The sequence below is a fragment of the Malus domestica genome, chromosome 09, assembly GCF_042453785.1.
Source record: "Malus domestica chromosome 09, GDT2T_hap1".
NCBI lineage: Eukaryota > Viridiplantae > Streptophyta > Magnoliopsida > Rosales > Rosaceae > Malus > Malus domestica.
Genome location: NC_091669.1, coordinates 4,678,820 through 4,699,709, shown reverse-complemented (window position 1 = coordinate 4,699,709; position 20,890 = coordinate 4,678,820). Strand labels below are relative to the sequence as shown.

At 36.5% G+C, this 20,890-nt stretch overlaps 3 protein-coding genes across 3 annotated transcripts; 1 reads left to right on the top strand and 2 right to left on the bottom strand.

Annotated features, from left to right (window-relative positions):
- The first annotated feature begins 1,115 nt into the window (after positions 1–1,115).
- LOC103442444 (tRNA (guanine(26)-N(2))-dimethyltransferase 2-like) lies at positions 1,116–6,289 on the top strand. Its single transcript, XM_008381227.4, has 12 exons — positions 1,116–1,572; positions 2,251–2,553; positions 2,664–2,751; positions 3,007–3,128; positions 3,403–3,542; positions 3,634–3,706; positions 4,088–4,176; positions 4,265–4,370; positions 4,789–5,001; positions 5,088–5,282; positions 5,529–5,606; positions 5,794–6,289. Exons 1-12 carry the CDS (start codon positions 1,477–1,479, stop codon positions 6,028–6,030), a joined length of 1,740 nt encoding a protein of 579 aa, XP_008379449.2. The 5' UTR covers positions 1,116–1,476; the 3' UTR covers positions 6,031–6,289.
- A 377-nt stretch (positions 6,290–6,666) lies between these two features.
- LOC103442443 (UDP-arabinopyranose mutase 3) lies at positions 6,667–9,432 on the bottom strand. Its single transcript, XM_008381226.4, has 4 exons — positions 8,899–9,432; positions 7,666–7,916; positions 7,410–7,578; positions 6,667–7,233 (listed from the first exon to the last, which is right to left on the bottom strand). Exons 1-4 carry the CDS (start codon positions 9,208–9,210, stop codon positions 6,895–6,897), a joined length of 1,071 nt encoding a protein of 356 aa, XP_008379448.1. The 5' UTR covers positions 9,211–9,432; the 3' UTR covers positions 6,667–6,894.
- Positions 9,433–13,697: 4,265 nt separating this feature from the next.
- On the bottom strand, positions 13,698–16,711 carry LOC103442442 (cytochrome P450 85A). The gene is made up of 9 exons (XM_008381225.4): positions 16,309–16,711; positions 15,659–15,980; positions 15,239–15,388; positions 14,897–15,142; positions 14,713–14,799; positions 14,535–14,613; positions 14,331–14,437; positions 14,092–14,216; positions 13,698–13,904 (listed from the first exon to the last, which is right to left on the bottom strand). The coding sequence occupies exons 1-9, from the start codon at positions 16,497–16,499 to the stop codon at positions 13,817–13,819; spliced, it is 1,395 nt and encodes a 464-aa protein (XP_008379447.2). The 5' UTR covers positions 16,500–16,711; the 3' UTR covers positions 13,698–13,816.
- Positions 16,712–20,890: the final 4,179 nt, after the last annotated feature.

Sequence of the window (20,890 nt, the reverse complement as noted above, 5' to 3'; positions counted from 1 at the left end):
CCATTAAAGTACTGGCAATAACGCGAAAGACGATATTGTATCGAATATTAACATCATCAATAACATGCACCGAGATCAATAACATGCACCGAGTATCATCCATCGAAACTCACTTGTGTACCAAGTTCGGGCGACCCGAAACTATGGATCCACTTTTTCAGAGCTATGCATTTTTGCCAAATGGGCCTCCTCATCTGAAAATCACTTGTGTACATAGCAACAAAGCTCTTTTGGATAAGTTGAGCCCAAAACTTGTGAAGGAGACAAAGTCCTTACACATTACCTTACAACATAACCCACTAAATCTTTTGTCTTAATTCTCAATTTACATTTTGTTTAGCCCAAGATGACCGTAATGCCTAAATTGACAGTCATTTTGGACCTAACACAAGCAGTGGAGTCAAGGAGTGTAAGCCAATGGGTGAATTTTTAGGCACGGTGAGGTCAATGTCACAAAAATTGTTGTTGTTGCTAGAACAATAAGCTCACCACAATTTGAGCCGTTTAGTGGACAAGTTTATTGAGGACTTGCACTAATCGTCAAGTGAGGAAAGATTATGTTTATGAGGATGATTTAGTGGAGGGTTACAAGATTGTGAGTGACGAAAAAGAAATGTCAATTTATAACTTCCCGTTCATGTTACAAATGTTTTGTTTATAGTAAACAAAAAACAAACACCATTAATACATGAAATGATTTATTTCATGCACTATAACATATATTTTTCGAGACATTATTGGGGGTTGTCCAATAAATTTTTTAACTTAGGCCTCCCACAATAAGCCAAGAAAAGTGAGTTTGAAACCAATATAGGAATCACACTCCTACCGTGGTCAGAAAATTTAAATGTGATACTTAACATATTGAACTCACTCTTGTGCATTATTAGTGTTGTATAACTTATGTTATATGTATCAAACTAAAGTTGTCTGATACATATATACAAGTATCACACTCACTCAAACTATTATGAAATACGTACATTTATATTAAACGACTCAGTTTTATAACAAAATATGTTTGTATTTGGCTATTTGGCTTAGTGATATTAATAATTAAAAAAGAAGAAGAAGGTTTTGTTTACAACTTTTCTTATTTGGAGCCCCGGATAGGGGGTGACCCGACATCCCCTCCCACTCCACGCACCACTTTTACAACTTCCCGTTCATGTTAGGGTTTAAGCAGAAAAAAGAAGAAAAAGAAACGTCAATTTATCCGAAAAATCAAAACATCAAAACTTTAATCGCGATTAGCAGCAAAAGATAGGGTTAATTAATAAGCATATTTGTACTGTCTACAGTCTACCTATAAAAAGTCTTCAGTTTGAGGCTCCTTGCACAAATTCGCAGACTCCGGCCAGGGGTTCCATAGAGGAAGACGAAGAAGAAAGCCTCTGCTTTTTAGAGTTTTGACTTTGTTCTCGGAAGGAAGAGATTTGGGGTTGTTTTTTTTTTTTGCTTGGAAGTGGAGGAACAATGGCGACCGATCTCAGTGATTACGCCATCATCAAGGAAGGAGAGGCTGAGATTCTCATGCATGCTAAGAACCAAGTGTTTTACAACAAAACCCAGGTGCCAAAATCTTCCCTTTCTGTGATTTTTGAATTGGATTTGTTGGGTTTGGTGGGATTTTTGAGATGAAATGTTTGAGGGTTTTTTGTGTTTTTGAGTTGTTCTGAATTGGAAGTCAGTTGGGTCAGTGTTAGTTGGTGAAAATTTGGGTTTGGTTGCTGGGGAAGTATTGTTGGAATAGGAAAGATTAATGTTTAGAATCGAAGAATTTCGATATGCGAACGGTTTTATTTTTTTGATTAGTAATCGTTGAGGAATGTGTGTGATGAAGCCTTGGATTGGAAATGTTAATTTTGTCTCGCATTTGGGTGCATGTAAGTGAAGGAAACCCAATTCATATATTGAATTATGTGTTGCTCAATTGGCTCATAATTTAGATTATCTATTTCTGCTTACCGTTTATATATGCAGTGCAAATTCACTATGGACAAGTTAACCTAGTCGTCGCCCAAAGTTCTTTGCTTTCCAATACTTAACATCCCGTTTTGATTATGTTATTAGCAGTTTTTTTTAGTATGGTAAATATTATGTAGGGGGTGATTTGCGATATGTGTGACTGTTGAATTTTCAGCATTATTGATCACTATTTATTGGATACATTCAATCACTTAAGTTTGCTGGCTGACTTTTAGATTTAGTAATTCAGGAGTCTTGATTGTTCCATTGTGTAATAATTAGGTTAACAACAGAGACGTATCCATTGCTGTTCTGAGGACATTCATAACTAAACGCAAGGAGGAGCATGAAGCAAGATTGTCCAAGAAAACAAAAACTGCAGTGAAGGAGTCTGACAAAGATGCTTCAAACTGTGTCGTAGAAGAAGTACCTATTGAGCCTGCTAATCATGAAGAAAAAACCAATGGAGATTGTGAAATGGCAGCAGAGGTATCTCAAGATGAACCATGTAGCGTTTCAGAAGAACCAGAGAAGGTCACTGAGGGAAAATGGCATGGGGAACTGAAGCCACCAAGAGTTCTTGAGGTTTTTTCATGAATTTTGATCAGAATCAATTAATTAGTTTCTTTCATCTTTGTTCTTTAATCTGGAAGATGCAAATTCACATTTCTCTTTTGTATCATTTGCGTTCACAGGCCTTGTCAGCTTCTGGTTTAAGAGCTCTTAGGTATGCTCGTGAAGTGGAAGGAATTGGTCAAGTTGTTGCTCTAGACAATGATAAAGGTAGATTTTAGGTTTTCTCGAACTACTGCACTTAAATGCATATGGCCAGTTTTTTTGTTAACCTTTTAGAAGGTTACTTTGTTTGTTCTTTAAAGAAAAGGAATAATTAATGGACATATAGACCAAATTAGATGAGATTATGGACTTCTAGTTTCTATTTAAATACATATTGATATACCCAAGTTGTAGATCCATATCAGCTTTTCTTATTACTTGTAAACATCAGAACAGTTATCACTATTTGTCTTCCTGCAGATGCTGTTGAAGCTTGTAGGAGAAATATCAAGTTCAATGGTTCGGTTGCATGTTCAAAGGTGGAATCACATCTTGCTGATGCCCGTGTGCATATGCTCACCCATCCAAAAGAATTTGATGTGGTATGCCTATGCTGTTATATAGTTTATGCTATTTCTCAAGGAATTCTCATTTAGAAATTAGAATATTTATCAGAATAAAATATAATATTCTGACATTATTTGAATAAAGAATGGACTGGAATTGGTTTCATTAACGGGCCCACACACTTCACAATGATAATGATTACCCTTATTCCTTTCTTCCCTAGAGATAATTCTTTTGTGCGGATTCCTATCATTTAATACTTTTTAGCATAAAGAGTAACATACTCTTTGCTGGTTATTGGTGTTTCAGGTCGATCTTGATCCTTATGGTTCTCCCTCTGTCTTCTTGGACTCTGCGGTTCAATCTGTTGTTGATGGAGGATTGCTAATGTGTACGGCAACTGATATGGCTGTGCTATGTGGTGGTAATGGGGAGGTTTGCTATTCAAAGTAAGCACTCATACCTTTTTGCTGGTTGATTTTGATTAAGCATATATTCTGATTCTTGGACTGAGCTATCTCAAACTGTTCTGTTGATTAGATATGGTTCCTATCCATTGAGAGGGAAATATTGTCACGAGATGGCTTTGAGGATCCTCCTAGCTTGCATTGAGGTATCATCATGTCCTTGATTAGAGATTTTACGTTGAACATGCAAACTACTTGAAACCTATTATTTAACAATTTAGCCTGAAAGGAAGCAGAATTGATATTGCATTCGTATTGGTAATGTAGTTGTTGGCAAATGTCTTTTCTATAGCAAATATTTACTGTATTTTTTTGGGCGTAATGATGGTGTTGGTCACAATTATAGGTTTTCAATTAAGTTTAGCTTGAAGTTAGTTAACTCGATAGGCAAATGACTTTAAAAACATGAAGACTGCCCCTAATGGACCATAAGTTATATTTCAACTCATTTAAATTGGATGTGTGTGCATATATATATATAAATTTTTTTTTTGGTGCATAGTTAATTTCTTCTTTGTACAATGCAGAGTCATGCAAATCGATACAAACGATATATTGTTCCTGTGCTATCTGTACAGATGGACTTTTATGTCCGAGTTTTTGTTCGTATCTACTCGTATGTGACCTATTTTCTATATCATTCAATGTTAGCTATTAGACTTCTTCCTTTTGCTGTTGTATGATAGTTCAACAATTGGTTGCAGTTCTGCAAGTGCAATGAAGAACACTCCCCTTAAGCTCTCCTATGTGTATCAGTGCATTGGTTGCGATTCTTTTCATCTTCAGCCTATTGGAAGGACTGTCACAAAGGTACGGTGATGATATAATATACCTTGAGAGTTAGGTTGTGCTCATCTATTCATGACAAAAATCATGTTTAAAAAGTTGATTTTCTTGCTTTTCCTGAACTATACGTAAACCCCTCATCTAAATTATAGTTGTAACAATGACTTTAAAAAGTTAAATTGACCGTTATGAGGGTTGATTGTTTGACACTACCTTTTAAGACAGTTATATTTCAATTATAGGACAGTTAACTTCAATTATAGGACGTTGATCTCTCATAGTTATTGTTCTATTAGTAAGCTTTGTCCCCTTGTGGAATATCTTCATATATTTGTCCCTGTGTGTGTATTAGATATGTTTGACTGCTCTGATAAATGGATTTATTTTATTTCCTTTATTTATATCAATAATTTTCTGATAAGGGATTTCTTTATTCTTTCAGAACACCAGTGTGAGATATTTACCAGGTTTTGGTCCCGTTGTTCCTCAAGAATGCAGTGATTGTGGAAAGAAATTCAATATGGGTGGGCCTATATGGTCTGCTCCTATTCATGATCAAGAATGGGTGACTTCCATACTATCTGATGTGAAGTCTATGAAGGAGCGGTATCCTGCTTATGATCGCATCTCTGCTGTACTAACAACAATTTCAGAGGTGTGCCCTTTGTCTTAATACTGATCCTATTAGACATAAATTAGATGCGCTAAAACAGTTCCACTGATGTCTGTGTTTGTTTGCAGGAACTGCCTGATGTTCCTTTGTTCTTGAGTCTGCACAACCTCTGTGCCACACTTAAGTGCACTTCCCCATCTGCTGTGATTTTCCGTTCTGCTGTGATCAATGCAGGATATCGTATATCTGGAACTCATGTAAACCCATTGGGGTTGAAATCAGATGCTCCCATGGATGTCATTTGGGACATAATGCGCTGTTGGGTGAGCTGTCACTTTCAGCTCTCATTTGTTTCTTGCGTGATGCGTGTATAAAATTTTCAACTAGTTCACAATCTTCTAAGATCCCTGCACTTAGATTCCTTCCCACTCCCCAATTAACAGTGTGGTTCTGTTGTTGCTTTTCCTGTCTCTACTCTCTAAATTATGTAGACTTTCTATGAGATTAGTGCTATTTACTAGTTCTTGCGTTGGGCGTGTGGTATCTTATTGTGCCTTTATTTTGTGTAGGTGAAGAATCACCCGGTGAAACCTCAGCCTGCAGATCAGTCAGGAACCGTGATACTTGCCAAGGAACCTGTTCTTCAAGTATGTTTCTCCCATTTTTGAATATTAATAACGATTATTTGTTTCTTCTGATTATATTTGCCTTTTCTTCTTTTGCTATGTGCATGTAATTTCATGGAACAAATCACCCCGTGTGTATGTGCGCGTTCGAGAGGGGCAGTGAGAGATATCTAGCTAACCACTCTTTTTGACATTTTCTCTTTTGCAGGCTAACTTTGCTCGAGCTGTTGCGTCTCTTAGCAAGGCACAAACCAAGAAGGTAGCACGCTTCCTTCCAAATCCAGAGAGGCACTGGGGGCCAAAGCTGAGGGCAGGTCGTACAATCACCAGCAAACACATCTCTCTCTTGGGTCCGGAGGCTGTCAATGAACATCTTAACCATGAAGATGGCGAGGAACATGACGCCAAGCGTCAAAAGTTTGAAGATCAACCCACCCCAAATTGAAGATGAACGGTTTTAAGTTTGTTGACCAAGTTGGCCTAGAGCTCCATCCTCCCATTACCGAAACACCGTACATCCTATTCCTTTTTATTTGGAGACAGCGACGAGCAACTGGAGCGGCAACTTTATATTTAATTAGAAGCTAATTTTCAGCAATTTTGAGTTTGATAGACGATTTTTATTTATGTTTGCGTACTTTTTTGAGTTTGTAAGCAATTTATCTTGGTCACATTGACTTCAATTTTGATTAAATTCTGTCTGATATTAACAGTGCAGTTAAGTTCCGGTTTCTTATCTCTTATGTTTGAGTTGTCTCACAGCAAACAATTCAAACTTGAGCATATGGTCTCTTGGAGCTCCCTTCTTGTTTATCATATTTATTAGCGAATGAAGAGGAGCCCCGCAAATGAGAGAAACTTAGATGCAACGGGATGGTGTAATGATGTCAAACTGTAGATTGACTTGGGTCGGGCTCTTGGGAATACATTACATGGTCTTCAACCTCGTCATGTAAAAAGACTTAAATGAAAAATAGAAATTATATTTGGACGTATAAAACTGACATTTCCGATCAAGATAGTAGAAAGCTTGACAAAATATGCTCAAATACTAGGAAAACATTTTATCTCTGGATTTGAATTCTATATGAACTACATACTTTTATTGCACTAAGCTCATTGGACAAAGTTAAATAAAAATTACATCTGTCGATATGCAACTCGAAGCGATGACCAAAGTGGCTCAGGAGGAGGGTAAAAAACAAAAGATTACAGTCACTAAACTAACCATAAGATATAATCCCAGAAAGTACAGTAAAAATATAAAGAGCATAATGCAGTTGAATCAACTTTTTAATCATTTTTTTTTTCACTTGGCCTTGCCGTTGGCCAGTTTAGCTCCAGGACCATTAGGGTTGAGCTCATCCCAAGCTTCAATCCATGTGACCATGGCGTCGGCCAGCTTGTCGAAGTAGGGATCGACCTTGCTGAGCTTCTCCTTGACCTGCTTGGAGAGCTCAATGTAGCATGCTTGCACGGTGGTGCAGTCTTTGGGAAGGACAGCAGACTGGAAGAATGGGATGATCTCTTCCTGCCAGAAGATGCCCTTGTACTCCTTCCTCAGGTTCACAAATGGATTGCTGGCTTTGCTGTGGTAGATATATGGCAGCCCTGTCTTCACTCCAAGCCCCAAATGATCTGTTATCACCTGAAATATTTATGACCATACATTGTTAATATCTGGGACGGCATATTGTTCTAACCAACTGACCTAACCGATATATGCAACATAATATATCATTCACATGAAAAAAAAAAGAACAATGGAAGAATTAGAAGACATATGGGCATATTGTATGGTTAAAACAAGAGAAGAAAGGGAACCTTGGTGCACCAGCCAGCCCACATATCGTCGTAACGTCCAATTGGTTGACCGTCACCCATGAGTCCGAAGTACATTGCGGGGCCGATGAGGTCGCGGTCGAAAGCCAAGTTCATCCCACACATTGGGAACAATGTGCCCTTTGGGATTGTCAGAACAGCATCCACAAATCTAGTGAAAGCATAAGCATATAATTTTAGGAAACATATGTTGCATAATGCGTACAATGCAAAAGATAAGGTTTTAGGGCGTGTCTACCTGGTGTTTCTCTCAAGTGGCTTCACAAGCTGTGTTGGTGCATCATAATCCGGGATGTTGAGCCAGAGACCGTGAGAGACAGCTGTCGGAACACCCTCACGGAGACTGAAAGGGTATCCACGAACAAAATCCGCACCGTCTCTGAAGGGATCATACAAGGTGTTGAAGAAAAATGGGGTGGATGGTGAAAGGATGTTCTTGATGTGTTGCTCCAGTGCATTTACTGGTTTGCCAGATGGGTCTGTTGCAACCTATAAGCATACACACAGAAAATCATGATCACTTAAAAATATATGCTAACAATTTCACAGTTGTAGTACAAACAAATTGAAATTAAGTACTTCAGAATTGGGAGGAAAGGACAGAAGCAAGTTGCATATAAAACAAATGCATACGCTATATCTTTATCTAGAGCCCATTCCAAATTTAAAATAGTGGGGAATGGAGAGGAGAATCATTTTCATACAACGAGGATGTCACTGTAGCAACAATATTCTAAAACAACTACAAAATAATATGAAGAAAAATTAAAAGGCATTACAATCTGTAATTGAATTGGACGCTAATCACACATTGATATGTGAGATAGTTAAAAAGCAAAACATGTGTGATTGGTTTGAGATACCATCAGTGTCATTACAATTATTGCAAACAATTTTCTCTATCTAAGGAGAAGGGGACTATTACCTAAACTGATTTAAGATAGGGATTTACCTACGTACATACAGATGCTACTGTCTGTAGTGATATATCACAAGTCAAATATAGCAGTTTCATGTGTTTAATTATACACTTACAAACATTAATCATTCCAAATAAGCTCGATCACTATTGAAAAATTATTGTCAATTCAGATCAAACTAGATGCCATCAATAGTGCTTTTAGACATACATTCTCTACAAATTGAGGAAGCTTATATCATTTTATATGTTACAGTATTAGATGGTGTGTAAGCAATGCCGTCAATATTCATATAATTAAAATATATAAAAACAACAATTTAAACCTAGACTCGTAGTGATCAAACATATAATTAAAGGAAAAAAAAAACGATAGTGACAGAAGAACGTGCCCCATGTATGATGCAATCATCTATATTTCACGCAAAAGTATGAAATAGAAGATCGAATAAAACCAAGATCCAGAGTTTAAAAACCCAAAAGAAAAAAAAAAGGAATTTAAAAACAAGAGGATTGGAAAACCTAGAAAAATAAGAAGAGGAGAGGATATACAAAGCAGTCATCGTCGATGGTGAAGATGTACTTCTTCTTGGAGACCATGTAACCAAAGCATCGGCAGGCAGAGTCTTTGAACGAAATGCAGGACGACCTCGGACCCAGAATCCTGTTAATGTCGTTGCGGTTGTAGAGCTCGTAGTCGAAGCCGTCGGGGACCTTGATGGTCTTCGTCGGATCACCGTCCTGGACGATGATGAGGTGGTAGGGCTGCAGGAACGGCCGCCACATCTCGAGGAAGTCGAGGTTTCTGATGGTCGGGATCACAATGTCGAGCTCATCCGTCAAAAGGGGTGTCGCTGAAGCCATTGGAGGTGAAAGGGGCAAAGTTCGAGAGAGAGGGAGAGGGAGGAGTGAGAGGCGTTGGAAGGAGGCGAGGGAGTTCGTATAGGAATATAAATGGAGGGGGGACGTGGTGGCACGTGAGGAGGAGGAGGAAGCGGCACAAGTGTGGGGAGTTAGGGAGGAAACGTGTCCGAGGTTTAAAGGTGAAAGAGAATGGTTCAAACTCTCCCAAAAGCAAGCTGAGATTGAGATTTGCAACTGTAAAAAGACCAGCTTTTGATTTTATGAGGTTTAAAAAGGACTTGACTTTAGCTTTTTAGATTCTAATTCTAGTCATCCATTATTAACGTCCCACGTGTTGTTTATGAAGAGTTTATGGCATTCGTTACAAGAAATTTTTCAATGTGATCGTTACACTGTCATAACATATCTTTTTGTTTACTATTAGTATACTTTAGGTTGGGAGCATAAGAAAAACTTCAATGTGGCAATGAGTCACGTCTTTGACCTTCATACTCTCTCTCACGCAAACACACATCTGTTTTTTGGTTAATCAAACACCATTTGTGTCAACCTGATAACACTTTATTGGCTTAGTATACATGACCGTTCACGAGACATCTATCGAAGATTGTCTCTTAGTTTGGAAAGTATACTTTATCGTCCACATATATTCTAACATGCAAATTAGTAGCAACGTATAACGGTGTGACTGTCATATTAAAAAAAAATTATTTATGCTTGTCACGCTATAAAAATTTTCATGTATATACCTGAGATATTGCGTTAGCAGTATCTCGATTAGACCTTTAGGTTCGGCTTTAGAGAAGTTAGGTTTCATGTCCCCCTCTTTTCCCTTGTATCTTTTGTTGATTTTGTTTCTAGAAGGGTAATGTTTATGTCCCCTCTTCTTTTCATGAATTTTTTTTTATCCTTTTTCCTTGTATTATGAGGGGTTAGGTTTATGTCCTCCTAATTAGGTCTACCTTTTTTTTTTTCTATATCAATAAAATTCCCCTCATACCATCGAGGTTTTCTAAAAAAAAAAAAAACATTAGCAGTATCTCAAACTAATCATACATTGTTATTTGAGACGGTTAAAGACTTAAGATATGACTAGCCTCTCCACACACGCGGCCACAGGTGACTTACAAATTTTAAATTATGCGCGAAATGTGAGACACCACATGGCTTTTTTTTTTACAATTTGGAAGGAGCTAATTTACAACTGTACATATGAATTTACCACAAGTTAACTGAGGATGTATAAGTTACGGGTAAATTATGGCAGCGGTTTTTGAATTTATACTAGTTTTTCACTTTAGTCATTCAAATATGTAACTTCCCACTTAAATTGTTCAAATGTAACAGTTATGTAACTTTCGTCTATTAATATTTGAGTTTAAATGTTTCATTCAAGATAGTAATTGGGACACTTGATGCAAATGGAGGGCAATCGGACTAAATTAGAAGACCAAAGTGAAACACGATTACAAGTTGACCAACTTGTAACCAGGGGCAGATCCATTACAGGACCGGGTTGGTCCCAGGACCCTCCGGAAGATTGGAAAAGCATCTGTGAAGATTGTTGAGGACCACCTGACTGCATGGTACCGTGTTGGTTTTGGAACTCCATGAATTTGCAGCGCAGCACCCAGTAGAATTTAGCTAAGAAGAAGGAGGTTTAATATTGTTTTTAATGACCTGGCCAGACGGTGCCGTTTTGAGCCAGGTCATTCAAAATATTAACACTCTTTTTCGTCTACAAACCCGAGGCCCAACTATTTCTCATGCAATTCCCTCTTTTAATTAGAACAAAACCCCAAATCCACCCATCCAATACAAACCTTACCCCGGAACCCCACCACAATTATTCCACCTCTATCTTTCCATCATCACCTCATTACAATATTGAATTTCAAATAAATTTTATGATTTTGGTCTTATGTGTATTAGATGAAAATATCCATATGATTATTGTGATGTAGTTTATGATTTTTTTATAACAATTTGATCATTGTTGGTTAATTTATAGAGAACTTTTATCTATACTTTAAAAATCACATTTTGCACTCCTCATAAGTGTAGATTTCTTTCTCAGTTTGAAATACAAAGTGATATTTTTAGAGTGCAAATAATAATTTTTAATATATATATATATATATATATATATATATTATGTCTTTGTTAGTTCATATGATATATTATTTTATTTTGATTAGATCAAACAATCTGATCTTGGAATGTTTCTCTCTAACATCAAATAGTAATTTATTGTAAAAATTTTCAATGTTATTCTCGTTTAAGTTTTTTTGAAACTTTTACAATTAGGACCATCCAATGTTCAAATTCTGGATCCGCCATTGCTTGTATCGTAGATTGCAAAGTAAAAGAAACCAAATTTACTACTAGTGTTAAACCAACACATTGTACGCAAGGAGGAGGAATTGTTGAGCACAGACAATCTAGACGGTTAAAAAAGAACAAATAAACATTAGATATGGAGAGAGGAGAAAAATACTTCCTAGTATGGACCGGTGTAGTTTACACCAAAATTTGTAACTGTTGTTGAATTTCTTACTGCACATCCAGCTCTCTATTCAAATAGTGCATGTCGTACACTTGAGCATGGTATCGAAAGGCATGTGGGATTAGAAAGTTACACATGTAATAGCATAGGGGCTTGAGTTTCTTTTTGCGTCCAAATCACACTTTCGGTTACAGTGTATATGGGAGTCTGGACAGGACTCACCTTGATTCCCGCACATTTATTTTGGGAGGCTTAAGGCTGGTTTGGTATTGCTGTGCTTTGAAAAAAAAATTACTGTGAGAATAAGCGGCTGTGCTGTGAGAATAAGCGGTTGTGAAATAAATCAGCAGAGTGTTTGGTAAATTTTTTTGTAAAAGTGTTTTTGAAAAAAAAAACAGTCTGATAGTGGGTCTTTTCATTAAATGAGCACTGTAGCTCCGCGTGCTTTGAAAAAAAAAACCAGTTTTCCAAAGCTGCAAATAGCAGCTTCAGCTTTTTCCTTTGATTTCAGCTTATTCTCACAGCATCTTCCAAAATAAGCCATTTTTTTCAGTTTACCAAACACCTAAAACCCTCATAACTTTTTTTTTATTAGTGTTTTTTTTTAAGCACCTCACTTCTAAACCATTCCTTAATCTCCATATTAAGCAACCCAATAAGTTCATGTATGAGACCTTATTTACGTTTCCTTCCTCCATTAGTGCATAGAGTTGTCAATGACTCGGAACAAAAACCCAATGGTCTAGAATTTCACTCGGGTACACCTTAACCCACTAAACTATGGACATCTTGATCAGCCCAAAGGAGAATGTTTGGATTTTGCATTTAGACGACCTGATCACGTATTTTGTCCAACATTAATACAACAATATTACATCGTTTTTTAATTTTTACTTAAACTTTTGTTGACAAGTATATCAAAACGACGAAAAGGTGGTTGGACAGTACACATGGCTGGGCTGCCTAAACCAAGATTCTTTCTTATTCCAATCCAAAAGTGGAATCATTGCTCTCAACCACTAGGATTGCGAGTGTTTCTAATTAATGGAGAAATGAGAACTGGAACTTAAGACAACTTCAGACATCGTGAAGAAAAATATTATTAAACTAAGAGTTAGTTGGTGAGATCGTACTCTATATTTAGTAAAATTTGAATCTCAACACACTTCCATACTGCCAAATACCACAACCTTCTTTTGTCCTTACATGTATACTGCTACATTGACGCAATGGAAAAAGGAAAACATTTTATAGAACCCAAATAAAATTCTTTTTGTGCATATTATTCTTTGTACAAATATTCTAGAATTCATTTGAAGATACCTTATATTAAGTGCAAGTCTGTAAAATATAGGACGGAGCCTGCTATACAAGGACCTAGGGAAAAACATTTTTGGCATTATAATTATTTGTCAGTTGACAGTTTTTCTGTGCATCTCCACTGCAGAAATAAAATAGATTGCATTTTTGCTCATTATTTTCGAGAAATTTTTAGTATGTTAAAAATACGGTTTATTACATCAAGTGTTATTATATAATTAGTTGTAATTTTTTTTCTTTAAGTTTCCAACTAATTGTATTATTACATTTGTTGTATCGTGTCATGTCCTAACACATTGAAAAATCTCTCACCATCTCCAACTGATGGTGATGCTCATCCCCAAGAGATTTTTAAAGGCGCCTAGAACACAGACACATAAGCCATAAGTCATTATACAAGTAAAGAGACACTTGGGGAAAAAAAAAAAGTTTTCCTTTCCTTGTATAACAACATATAACGTAACGTCTCGTGCTCCGGACACATTGAAAATCTCTCCTTACCACCTTATTAATTACTGTTAAATTAGTTTAAATTTTGAAATTAGTATAATTGATAAATTAAATCAAATTCGTCTAACGATAATCAATTAGATAATAAATATCACCATCACTTTAGGTTTAGGTTAAGTTAAGCAAATATTTTCAATACGAATATCCGACAAAAGGAAAATGCTCAAATTCCATTAATTTCTCTAATGTGTTAGCACCTTATCATACATCATATTTCTCTCCCATGCCCTATATATTGTGTTCTCTCTTTTTTCCATGTACATAAATTAGTCAGTAAGATGAAACCCTAAGGTGCAGTCCATTCGGGGCCTCTACTCTTGGAAATTTCATCAGTTTGTCTCCCCCAACTTCTTCCCACCTGCAAGGATATTAGAACTTTATCTTTAATAATTTAACAATCGAATCAACGAGCTAAAGCTATGTGATGAAGCTGAATGCTTAAGTTACACCTAGAAGAATAATTGATCAAATTTGTGGGCGGTCCTACGAAAGAAACACTTATTATACTTTATTTTACTTTTGGTAAAAATCAGATCAAAATTTACCTGTATCTAGTTACAAAGTAGTGCAGGAAAGTTGAAATTTCTGCTATCCCTAGCTCCTTTCCTGGACAGAGTCTGGTGCCACCTCCAAATATAAAGAAGAAGGTTGAAGACTCCAAGCTCCTGTCCTGCATTTTGCATTCAAACCCAGTTTAGAAATTCCAACTTTTGTTCAAATTCCGAGTTTACTTCCCTCATCAAAGTCGAGGGGGTCAGAGAAAAATACAAATAGTTTCACTAACCAGCCATCTCCATGGGTTGAAGGTTAAAGGTTCCGGATACAGAAAGGAGTCATAATTAATCTCTCTTGTATACACATAGATTCTCCATCCTTTCGGAATCAAATATCCTGTTTAAACATACAAAAAAAATTGTTAAAATTAAAAAAAAAATATATATTAATCATTAAAAATAATCTTAAATATGTAACATATATATTTTCTTACCATTTAGTTCCATATCTTGAGTGGTTTTTCTTAATACCCCATTCACAATGGTGGCTAATCTTGAGGTCTCAAATATTACCTGCAGGGTTAAAAACAGCATGAAAGATATTAGCAAACCAGCTATCATAACCAGAGCAAATGGTAAATCCAAATTTATCAAAGGTGAGAAATTTCTTACCGCACGAGTAAACTTCATAGATTTCAAGTCGTTCCAGTCAATTGGGTCCTCTGGATTTTTCTTTTCTCTAATTGCCAAATGCTCTTTCTACAAAATGTGCAGTTAAAAAGTCAGAACCAAAGCTCCGAAGTTAAGCAAGTTTGGACGAGACTAGTAACAAGAGAAAAGCATATCATAAACTTACTCTGAGTTCTTCAAGCACTTTGGGATGATCATGGAGGTACTTGACAGCCATCATGGAAGTAGTCGAAACGGTCTCATAACCCGAATACAAAATCGTGACGACCATATCGATTATTTCTTCGTCACTTAGTTTGTTTTTGTTTTCATCACTTCTCAGTAAGCAGCCAAGCATGTCCTGATGGACTTCTTTGGAAGCTCTTCTCTCCTCTATAAGCTTTTCCAACATGTTTACAATATTCTTCCTTGCCTGCATAGAAAACGTTTCACCAATCTCAGTTGCTGGACCTTCCACAACAACTTCCATCAGAGATTTTGGTGACGAGAAAAAAAATCGGATGTATACCTGAAAACCGCGGCAATAATTCGTGCCAGGAAGATCAATAGGCAATGAAATGGTGCCTAGCACAAGCTTGAAGAACTCTGTCTTGAATGCTGGAGTGATTGAGCTTGATTCAATGCCTGCAATCTGCTTCAGAGATGATAAAAGTGCCATCTGTATAAAACAGTTGGAAAAAAAATCCATTACAACAGTGAATATTGAAGGAATATTACCATAACATGTTTACTAATCCGTAATTAGCCACGAGGAATTGAACTGAGGAGGAGTTCAACTCCACCATAATGATATTTTGTGGGCCCGACTTATAGTTTAATTCCACACAGTTAGTAAAAACACACAAGTAATTTGTAATTAGAGTCAAACTAACTACAGTTCGCCTCCGAATATGGGTTAAGGGAGAACATGGGATGTTGTTACACAAACCTCTTTGGTTTTTTCTTGAATGTTGATAACTTGGTTGTCCCAGCCTGTGAGGTGGGATCTCATGAACTCATCAATTTTGGGCAAAATCTGGTCTCTGATCATGGTAGGGTTGATGAGGGCAAGCAGTGCCCCTCTCATGTACTTGTGAGTGGAGCCATGGACTGCTGCAATGTTGCATTTTCCCAAAATATCCAACATGGATTGTGGGTAGCCAGGAACCAGCCCTTTGGCTTCATTCATTAGGATGTATCTGTTCACCTCTGGATCCATGGACACCACTGTAGGGCACCCCAATATGTGGGATTTGAAAAAACTCCCATACCTAACCAAAAATTAGCAAATTAATCAGAAGAAGTTTACTAAAACAAACCCGCAGAAATATTCTCTTTGTCAACTGGTGACCAAGAAAAGCACGATCACTGACTGTTGATTTGATATCAATAGTGGAGAATAAATAGATAACCACTAATGGTTTAATTTTGACCGTTAATATCAAATACAATGGTAGGTGACCACAAATTCTTAGTCACCAGGTGATTGAGAGAACGGGACTCGAAAAATCCACCCATTTTTTTTTTTCTAAAACAAACCCAGAGAAAAGCAGAGCAAAACTTGTACGGAAAACAGAGGAAAGTGAAAACTATAATCACCTTGCTCTCTGGTTTTTCATGAAGTTTGGACCTTGTTTGAGAAACTCAGTGGTTTCACCAAAGACTGGCCAACCCATTGTGCCTGGAGGGAGGCCTTTCTTTCTGTATCTAACTTCATTCCATCTGAGAAGAGCAGAGCAGATGCAGAGCAAACAGAGGAAACAGAGAACCACTACCATGAAGACAGCCATTGATGCTTTGCTCTCCTACAAGCTGCAAGTAAACCCTAGACAGAGGGAGCATTCAATGGTATGGGCATGCTCTAGTTTTGTGATGTAGCCAAAAGTGTTGCACATGTATATATATATAGGAGTCGACCTCTCCCAATTCTCAACCACCATGTGAGAGAGAGGAGAGTGAGAGAGAGCATATTATAGGCCAATCCATGCAACCTATACAAAGTGAGGGACCCTAATCTCTGACCTCGAGTAGTAAAAGCTTTCTAATGGCTAAAAAGTGTTTAGTTACGTAGAAAACTAGAGCACACGTGTACAACTGGGCTATAATATTGTGAAAGAAAGTTGAGATTTTATCGTAAAATTATTTGGCAACAGAATTTAAATCAATTAAGAGTTGGTTAGGGTTGTGTGTCCGCCTATTTACAGTCAAATACAAACTCACTCTTTACAAATTAGAACAGTTTAATTAAAACCCTATAAAAACTAAAGAAGAAATCAATCCTTCCAAAACTTGTAACTTATCTTACCGCACGACCCAACAAAGATTTGAAGTTCCAAAGCCAAAGCAATTGAATTAACAATGTTTTTCCAAAAGTGAATAGTTAAAAAAGGTTTGAACTATCGTATTCATAAACTAGTTTGGACTCTCGGGGAAGGATGCTGACAGTAAAGTGGGTGGATGCTGCGGAAAATTTACCACTGTAATATTTAAGGTAGAGGGTACGAGATTTCAAGAAATGCTATAACTTTAAGTGGTGAATTTGAAAGGCACATGCAGACCACCCTATAGGGCCTAATAGAAAAGTGAATCCTTCACATGTTCGTCAACAAGATCTGCCAATGGAATTACGAAAACCAGAAGAAGACACAGGAGCTTGTTTACCATGTGAATAAGACACAGGAGCTTGTTTACCATGTGAATAAGTGAGGAGAGAGAGAGAGAGAGAGAGACAGTACTTTTGGTTCCATTCCAACGTTTGAAACTTGGAATGCCCCTTGTTCTAGTTTGAAGCTGTGGACTGTAAATTCCTAAACCCCACTATTGACTTTTGGACTTTTAATCTCAACACTTTTCTAAACCCCTTGTTATAGTTTTGGATCTCTCTCTGTCTCTCTCTCTATATATACGTACATATACACACACATATATATATATATATCTATATATACGTACTTCCAAAAATAATCTCACAATACCATAAATCATGCCTCATGTATGAGTATGGAACAACATATCCCCTAACTAACTTCGACTTAGATTATAAATAAGTCATTAGTTGAGTTAATTCTTATTTGAATGTGTGATTCTATGATAAATTCATAAAATGATATGATAAGTATTTATCGTGTTTGAATTACCGTTATCATATAATGAAGGCCTCAACCTTCTTCTTCAATGATTGATGAAAAAAGGGCCACAAACATTTATCATCCCACCCACCATAGTTAGCAATTTACGTCTAAATCCCGTCATTAGTAGGGCATCTTTACTAACAATCAAGTTAAGCAGCATAAGCAGGCTGAACACAGGAACATCCTTACATTGTAACATAGTTTACGATCATATTTTACAAAACATAATCTGCTGATTATATGCATCGTGAGTACTCCTTTTTCCTTATCTTTAATAACGATATGCCAGTGTTCTTTAAAAGCTTTAATGGTAGCCATTGATCATCTGTGCAAGATCAAGTACCATAAATGTTACATTGGTTGGTGTGAAGAAGATGCCGTATTTTGCTATTAGACCATCTCCAATTGTTGGGCTAAAAGCCAAATATTTTAGCACAGAAATAGTTTTTCTGCTCTAACAGTTTTAGTCTAAAATTTTAGCCCGGGATTATTAAAGAGTGAACTTAGGCTATTTTTTTTGTTAAATTAAATTAAAAATTTTTTTGTAGATTATCGTAAATTAATTTTATGAACATTTTAATCTAAAAAAAAATTAAATTTCGATAAATATTAAAAAATTTAAATTTTGATTTTTGGGCTAAATTTTGGAAGGAATCTGGCATTGGTTTAGCAGTTAGCATTTAGCCCAAAATTTCCCCTTAGGTTGGATTGGGTTTTGGGGGGGGCAGGGGGAATTTTGGGGGGTAATTTGACTTTTAGCCCACCATTGGAGTTGGTCTTAAGGATGGAATCAAAGACTTTGAAGTATGAGGAAGGCGTAATGTTAGAAAGACTAAATTTTTTAAACCAATAAGAAATCGGCATGTTAATCGACACTTGATTAAGTATCCAATAATCAATAACCACATCATTTGGTTTACACAATTTAATTAATTTAAAATTTTGGTCTCCCTAGCATTACCCATGAGGAAGTATATATCTCTACGTGTTCTTACTAGAAGCAATCCTCAATAGGTCAATATGTTGAAACTTAAACTTCAAATGCCAAATGAATGAAAATTTTGGTCACAAATAAAGCCAAAAACCCTAGAGTGCTAACTAGACCCAGCTAGTTATAGAAATTTTCCATTAACTTCTTTCTACTTGTTTTTATTGAATAATTTGTTTCAACAGAAGAAATCTATGGTCACTTGTTGCTTATGATATTAAGAGTGTAAAGAGAACATAATTGTTTTGTTTCAATACTGATTCTCTATGAATCAAAATACTGATTATCCATTCTCTCTCGTTTGATAAAGGGAGGGAGCTCAATCAGTGTGCTAGGGTTCATCGTGATGATCAGGATCATGATTCATAATTAACATGCACCACACATTATCTTCGGGCGGCTCCGTACAGTAGGTGTCGATGATCGTCAGTCTAATCAACATGTTATATTATTTTGATAAGACATGGTTCGTCCTGTAATTTCCCGTTTATCTCTTCTACTCTCATTTTGTTTCTTGACATTGGTTTGAAGCTGATGGCTTGTCTTTGAGTGGCACAGAATGTGGATCGGATGGTGACTTGAAGAAAGGTGTGGATCCATAAAGAGATCCTTAGATAGAGATTTGACAAAAAAGGTGCATTTACCAATCTAACTTGGTTATCAAATTAAACACAGTCGGTAATTGTACTAGGATAATGAGAGTTATTACGGCGACGATAATGTTATGTGTGATCCTCATGCACTTGTACACTAGTAAAAAAAAAAAAGAGATATTTTGTAGTTCGTCATTTTATGTACGTTTTATAATCGAATACGGAGTTTCAACGTATCGTATGATCCAAAATCTATATTATCATTTTCTCATGTAGTTCATTGAATCTGGTACGTTTTATCTTTTAAAGTACTTGTTCCAAATGGAGAGTAGCTAGATTTCAAAAATTGAAGAAAGATATGTCCCAACAAAGCCTATAGGGATGTATATCGAAACTCCTTGGAGTTTTCAAGTGCACACGGGTGTCTTTTTTAGCAGTTGACAAATGGCACATAGACACCCTTTAATTCTCCAAGTTGTTATCCAATTCCAAAATATTTTGCTAGAATTACCATGGCATGATTAGGAAGAAGATTGCATGCCGACATGAAATGCATAAATAGATTGATTGAACATGCTAAAATTCAGGAAAAATAGGGGCCAAAGCAACTTAATTATGAAGAAAATAATAATAAGAGAGGAAACTAAGGGGAGAATGAGAAAGCGATATGTGAATGATAAGGAGTAGGGGGACTACTTATGTGAATTAAAAAAAAATTGCACTGTACGGAATTTGCAGATGGAATGCATACGATACTGGCAGGCTGCAAAAGGTTATTATAAGAGAGAAAGAGAGAGAGAGAGAGAGGGGTGGGGGGGCCTGAGGGGCCATATGCCTGGCTGCTGCAGAGGGGCAGAAGAGAGAAAAGGAAGAATGTCTACCCACACAAACGCACACATGCGCTTCATGCAAAAGCTCTGCTTTTTTGATGAAATTAATATTTATATGAATATGAATGAATAATTATGTGATATAAAGTTGTGATGTACATTGACACATCCAGTTGCACGAGGGCCTCTATTTTGTTCTCTTCTACTTTTTCATGCCAGAGCGGCAGAGATGGGTACCCAACCAATTATTTCCTCTAAATTATTGATCTCTTATACAACACAGGGGTCGATGGAGATGTATGTGTGCGTACGCAATTCATCAAGGCACATTAAGTTGTAATTGATAACTTAATTTGTTTTATTAATTCAAAAGCATGAACATTATGCAGATGTGGGATTTGGATGAGCATGATAGTGTGTTAGTCCTCGTAATCTCTCTTATCAAATAGTTTAGATTATCGTTTTTTTTAAAGAAAAATTCTTAAGGCTATCTTCAATCTAATGGTCTAAAATTTAGCTCTATATTTTTAAGGGTAAAATATGTTTACTACCCTCATATTTCGTGGTTTTCAACATTTAGTACATCAAGTTTTTTTCGTCTAAGATTCATAACTGAAGTGTAAATTTTGGGACAGTCTC

What these genes read in the sequence shown, in the direction of transcription:
- LOC103442444 (XM_008381227.4), top strand. Translation starts at nt 1,477, where the DNA reads ATGGCGACCGATCTCAGTGATTACGCCATCATCAAGGAAGGAGAGGCT. An exon ending in TACTAACAACAATTTCAGAG is followed by an intron (nt 5,002 to 5,087) that starts GTGTGCCCTTTG and finishes GTTTGTTTGCAG; the next exon opens with GAACTGCCTGATGTTCCTTT. An exon ending in GGGACATAATGCGCTGTTGG is followed by an intron (nt 5,283 to 5,528) that starts GTGAGCTGTCAC and finishes TATTTTGTGTAG; the next exon opens with GTGAAGAATCACCCGGTGAA.
- LOC103442443 (XM_008381226.4), bottom strand. Translation starts at nt 9,210, where the DNA reads ATGGCTTCAGCGACACCCCTTTTGACGGATGAGCTCGACATTGTGATC. An exon ending in CCACTTGAGAGAAACACCAG is followed by an intron (nt 7,579 to 7,665) that starts GTAGACACGCCC and finishes TGCTTTCACTAG; the next exon opens with ATTTGTGGATGCTGTTCTGA. An exon ending in GGGCTGGCTGGTGCACCAAG is followed by an intron (nt 7,234 to 7,409) that starts GTTCCCTTTCTT and finishes TAAATATTTCAG; the next exon opens with GTGATAACAGATCATTTGGG.
- LOC103442442 (XM_008381225.4), bottom strand. Translation starts at nt 16,499, where the DNA reads ATGGCTGTCTTCATGGTAGTGGTTCTCTGTTTCCTCTGTTTGCTCTGC. An exon ending in ATGAAAAACCAGAGAGCAAG is followed by an intron (nt 15,981 to 16,308) that starts GTGATTATAGTT and finishes ATTTTTGGTTAG; the next exon opens with GTATGGGAGTTTTTTCAAAT. An exon ending in TCAACCCATGGAGATGGCTG is followed by an intron (nt 14,217 to 14,330) that starts GTTAGTGAAACT and finishes TGCAAAATGCAG; the next exon opens with GACAGGAGCTTGGAGTCTTC.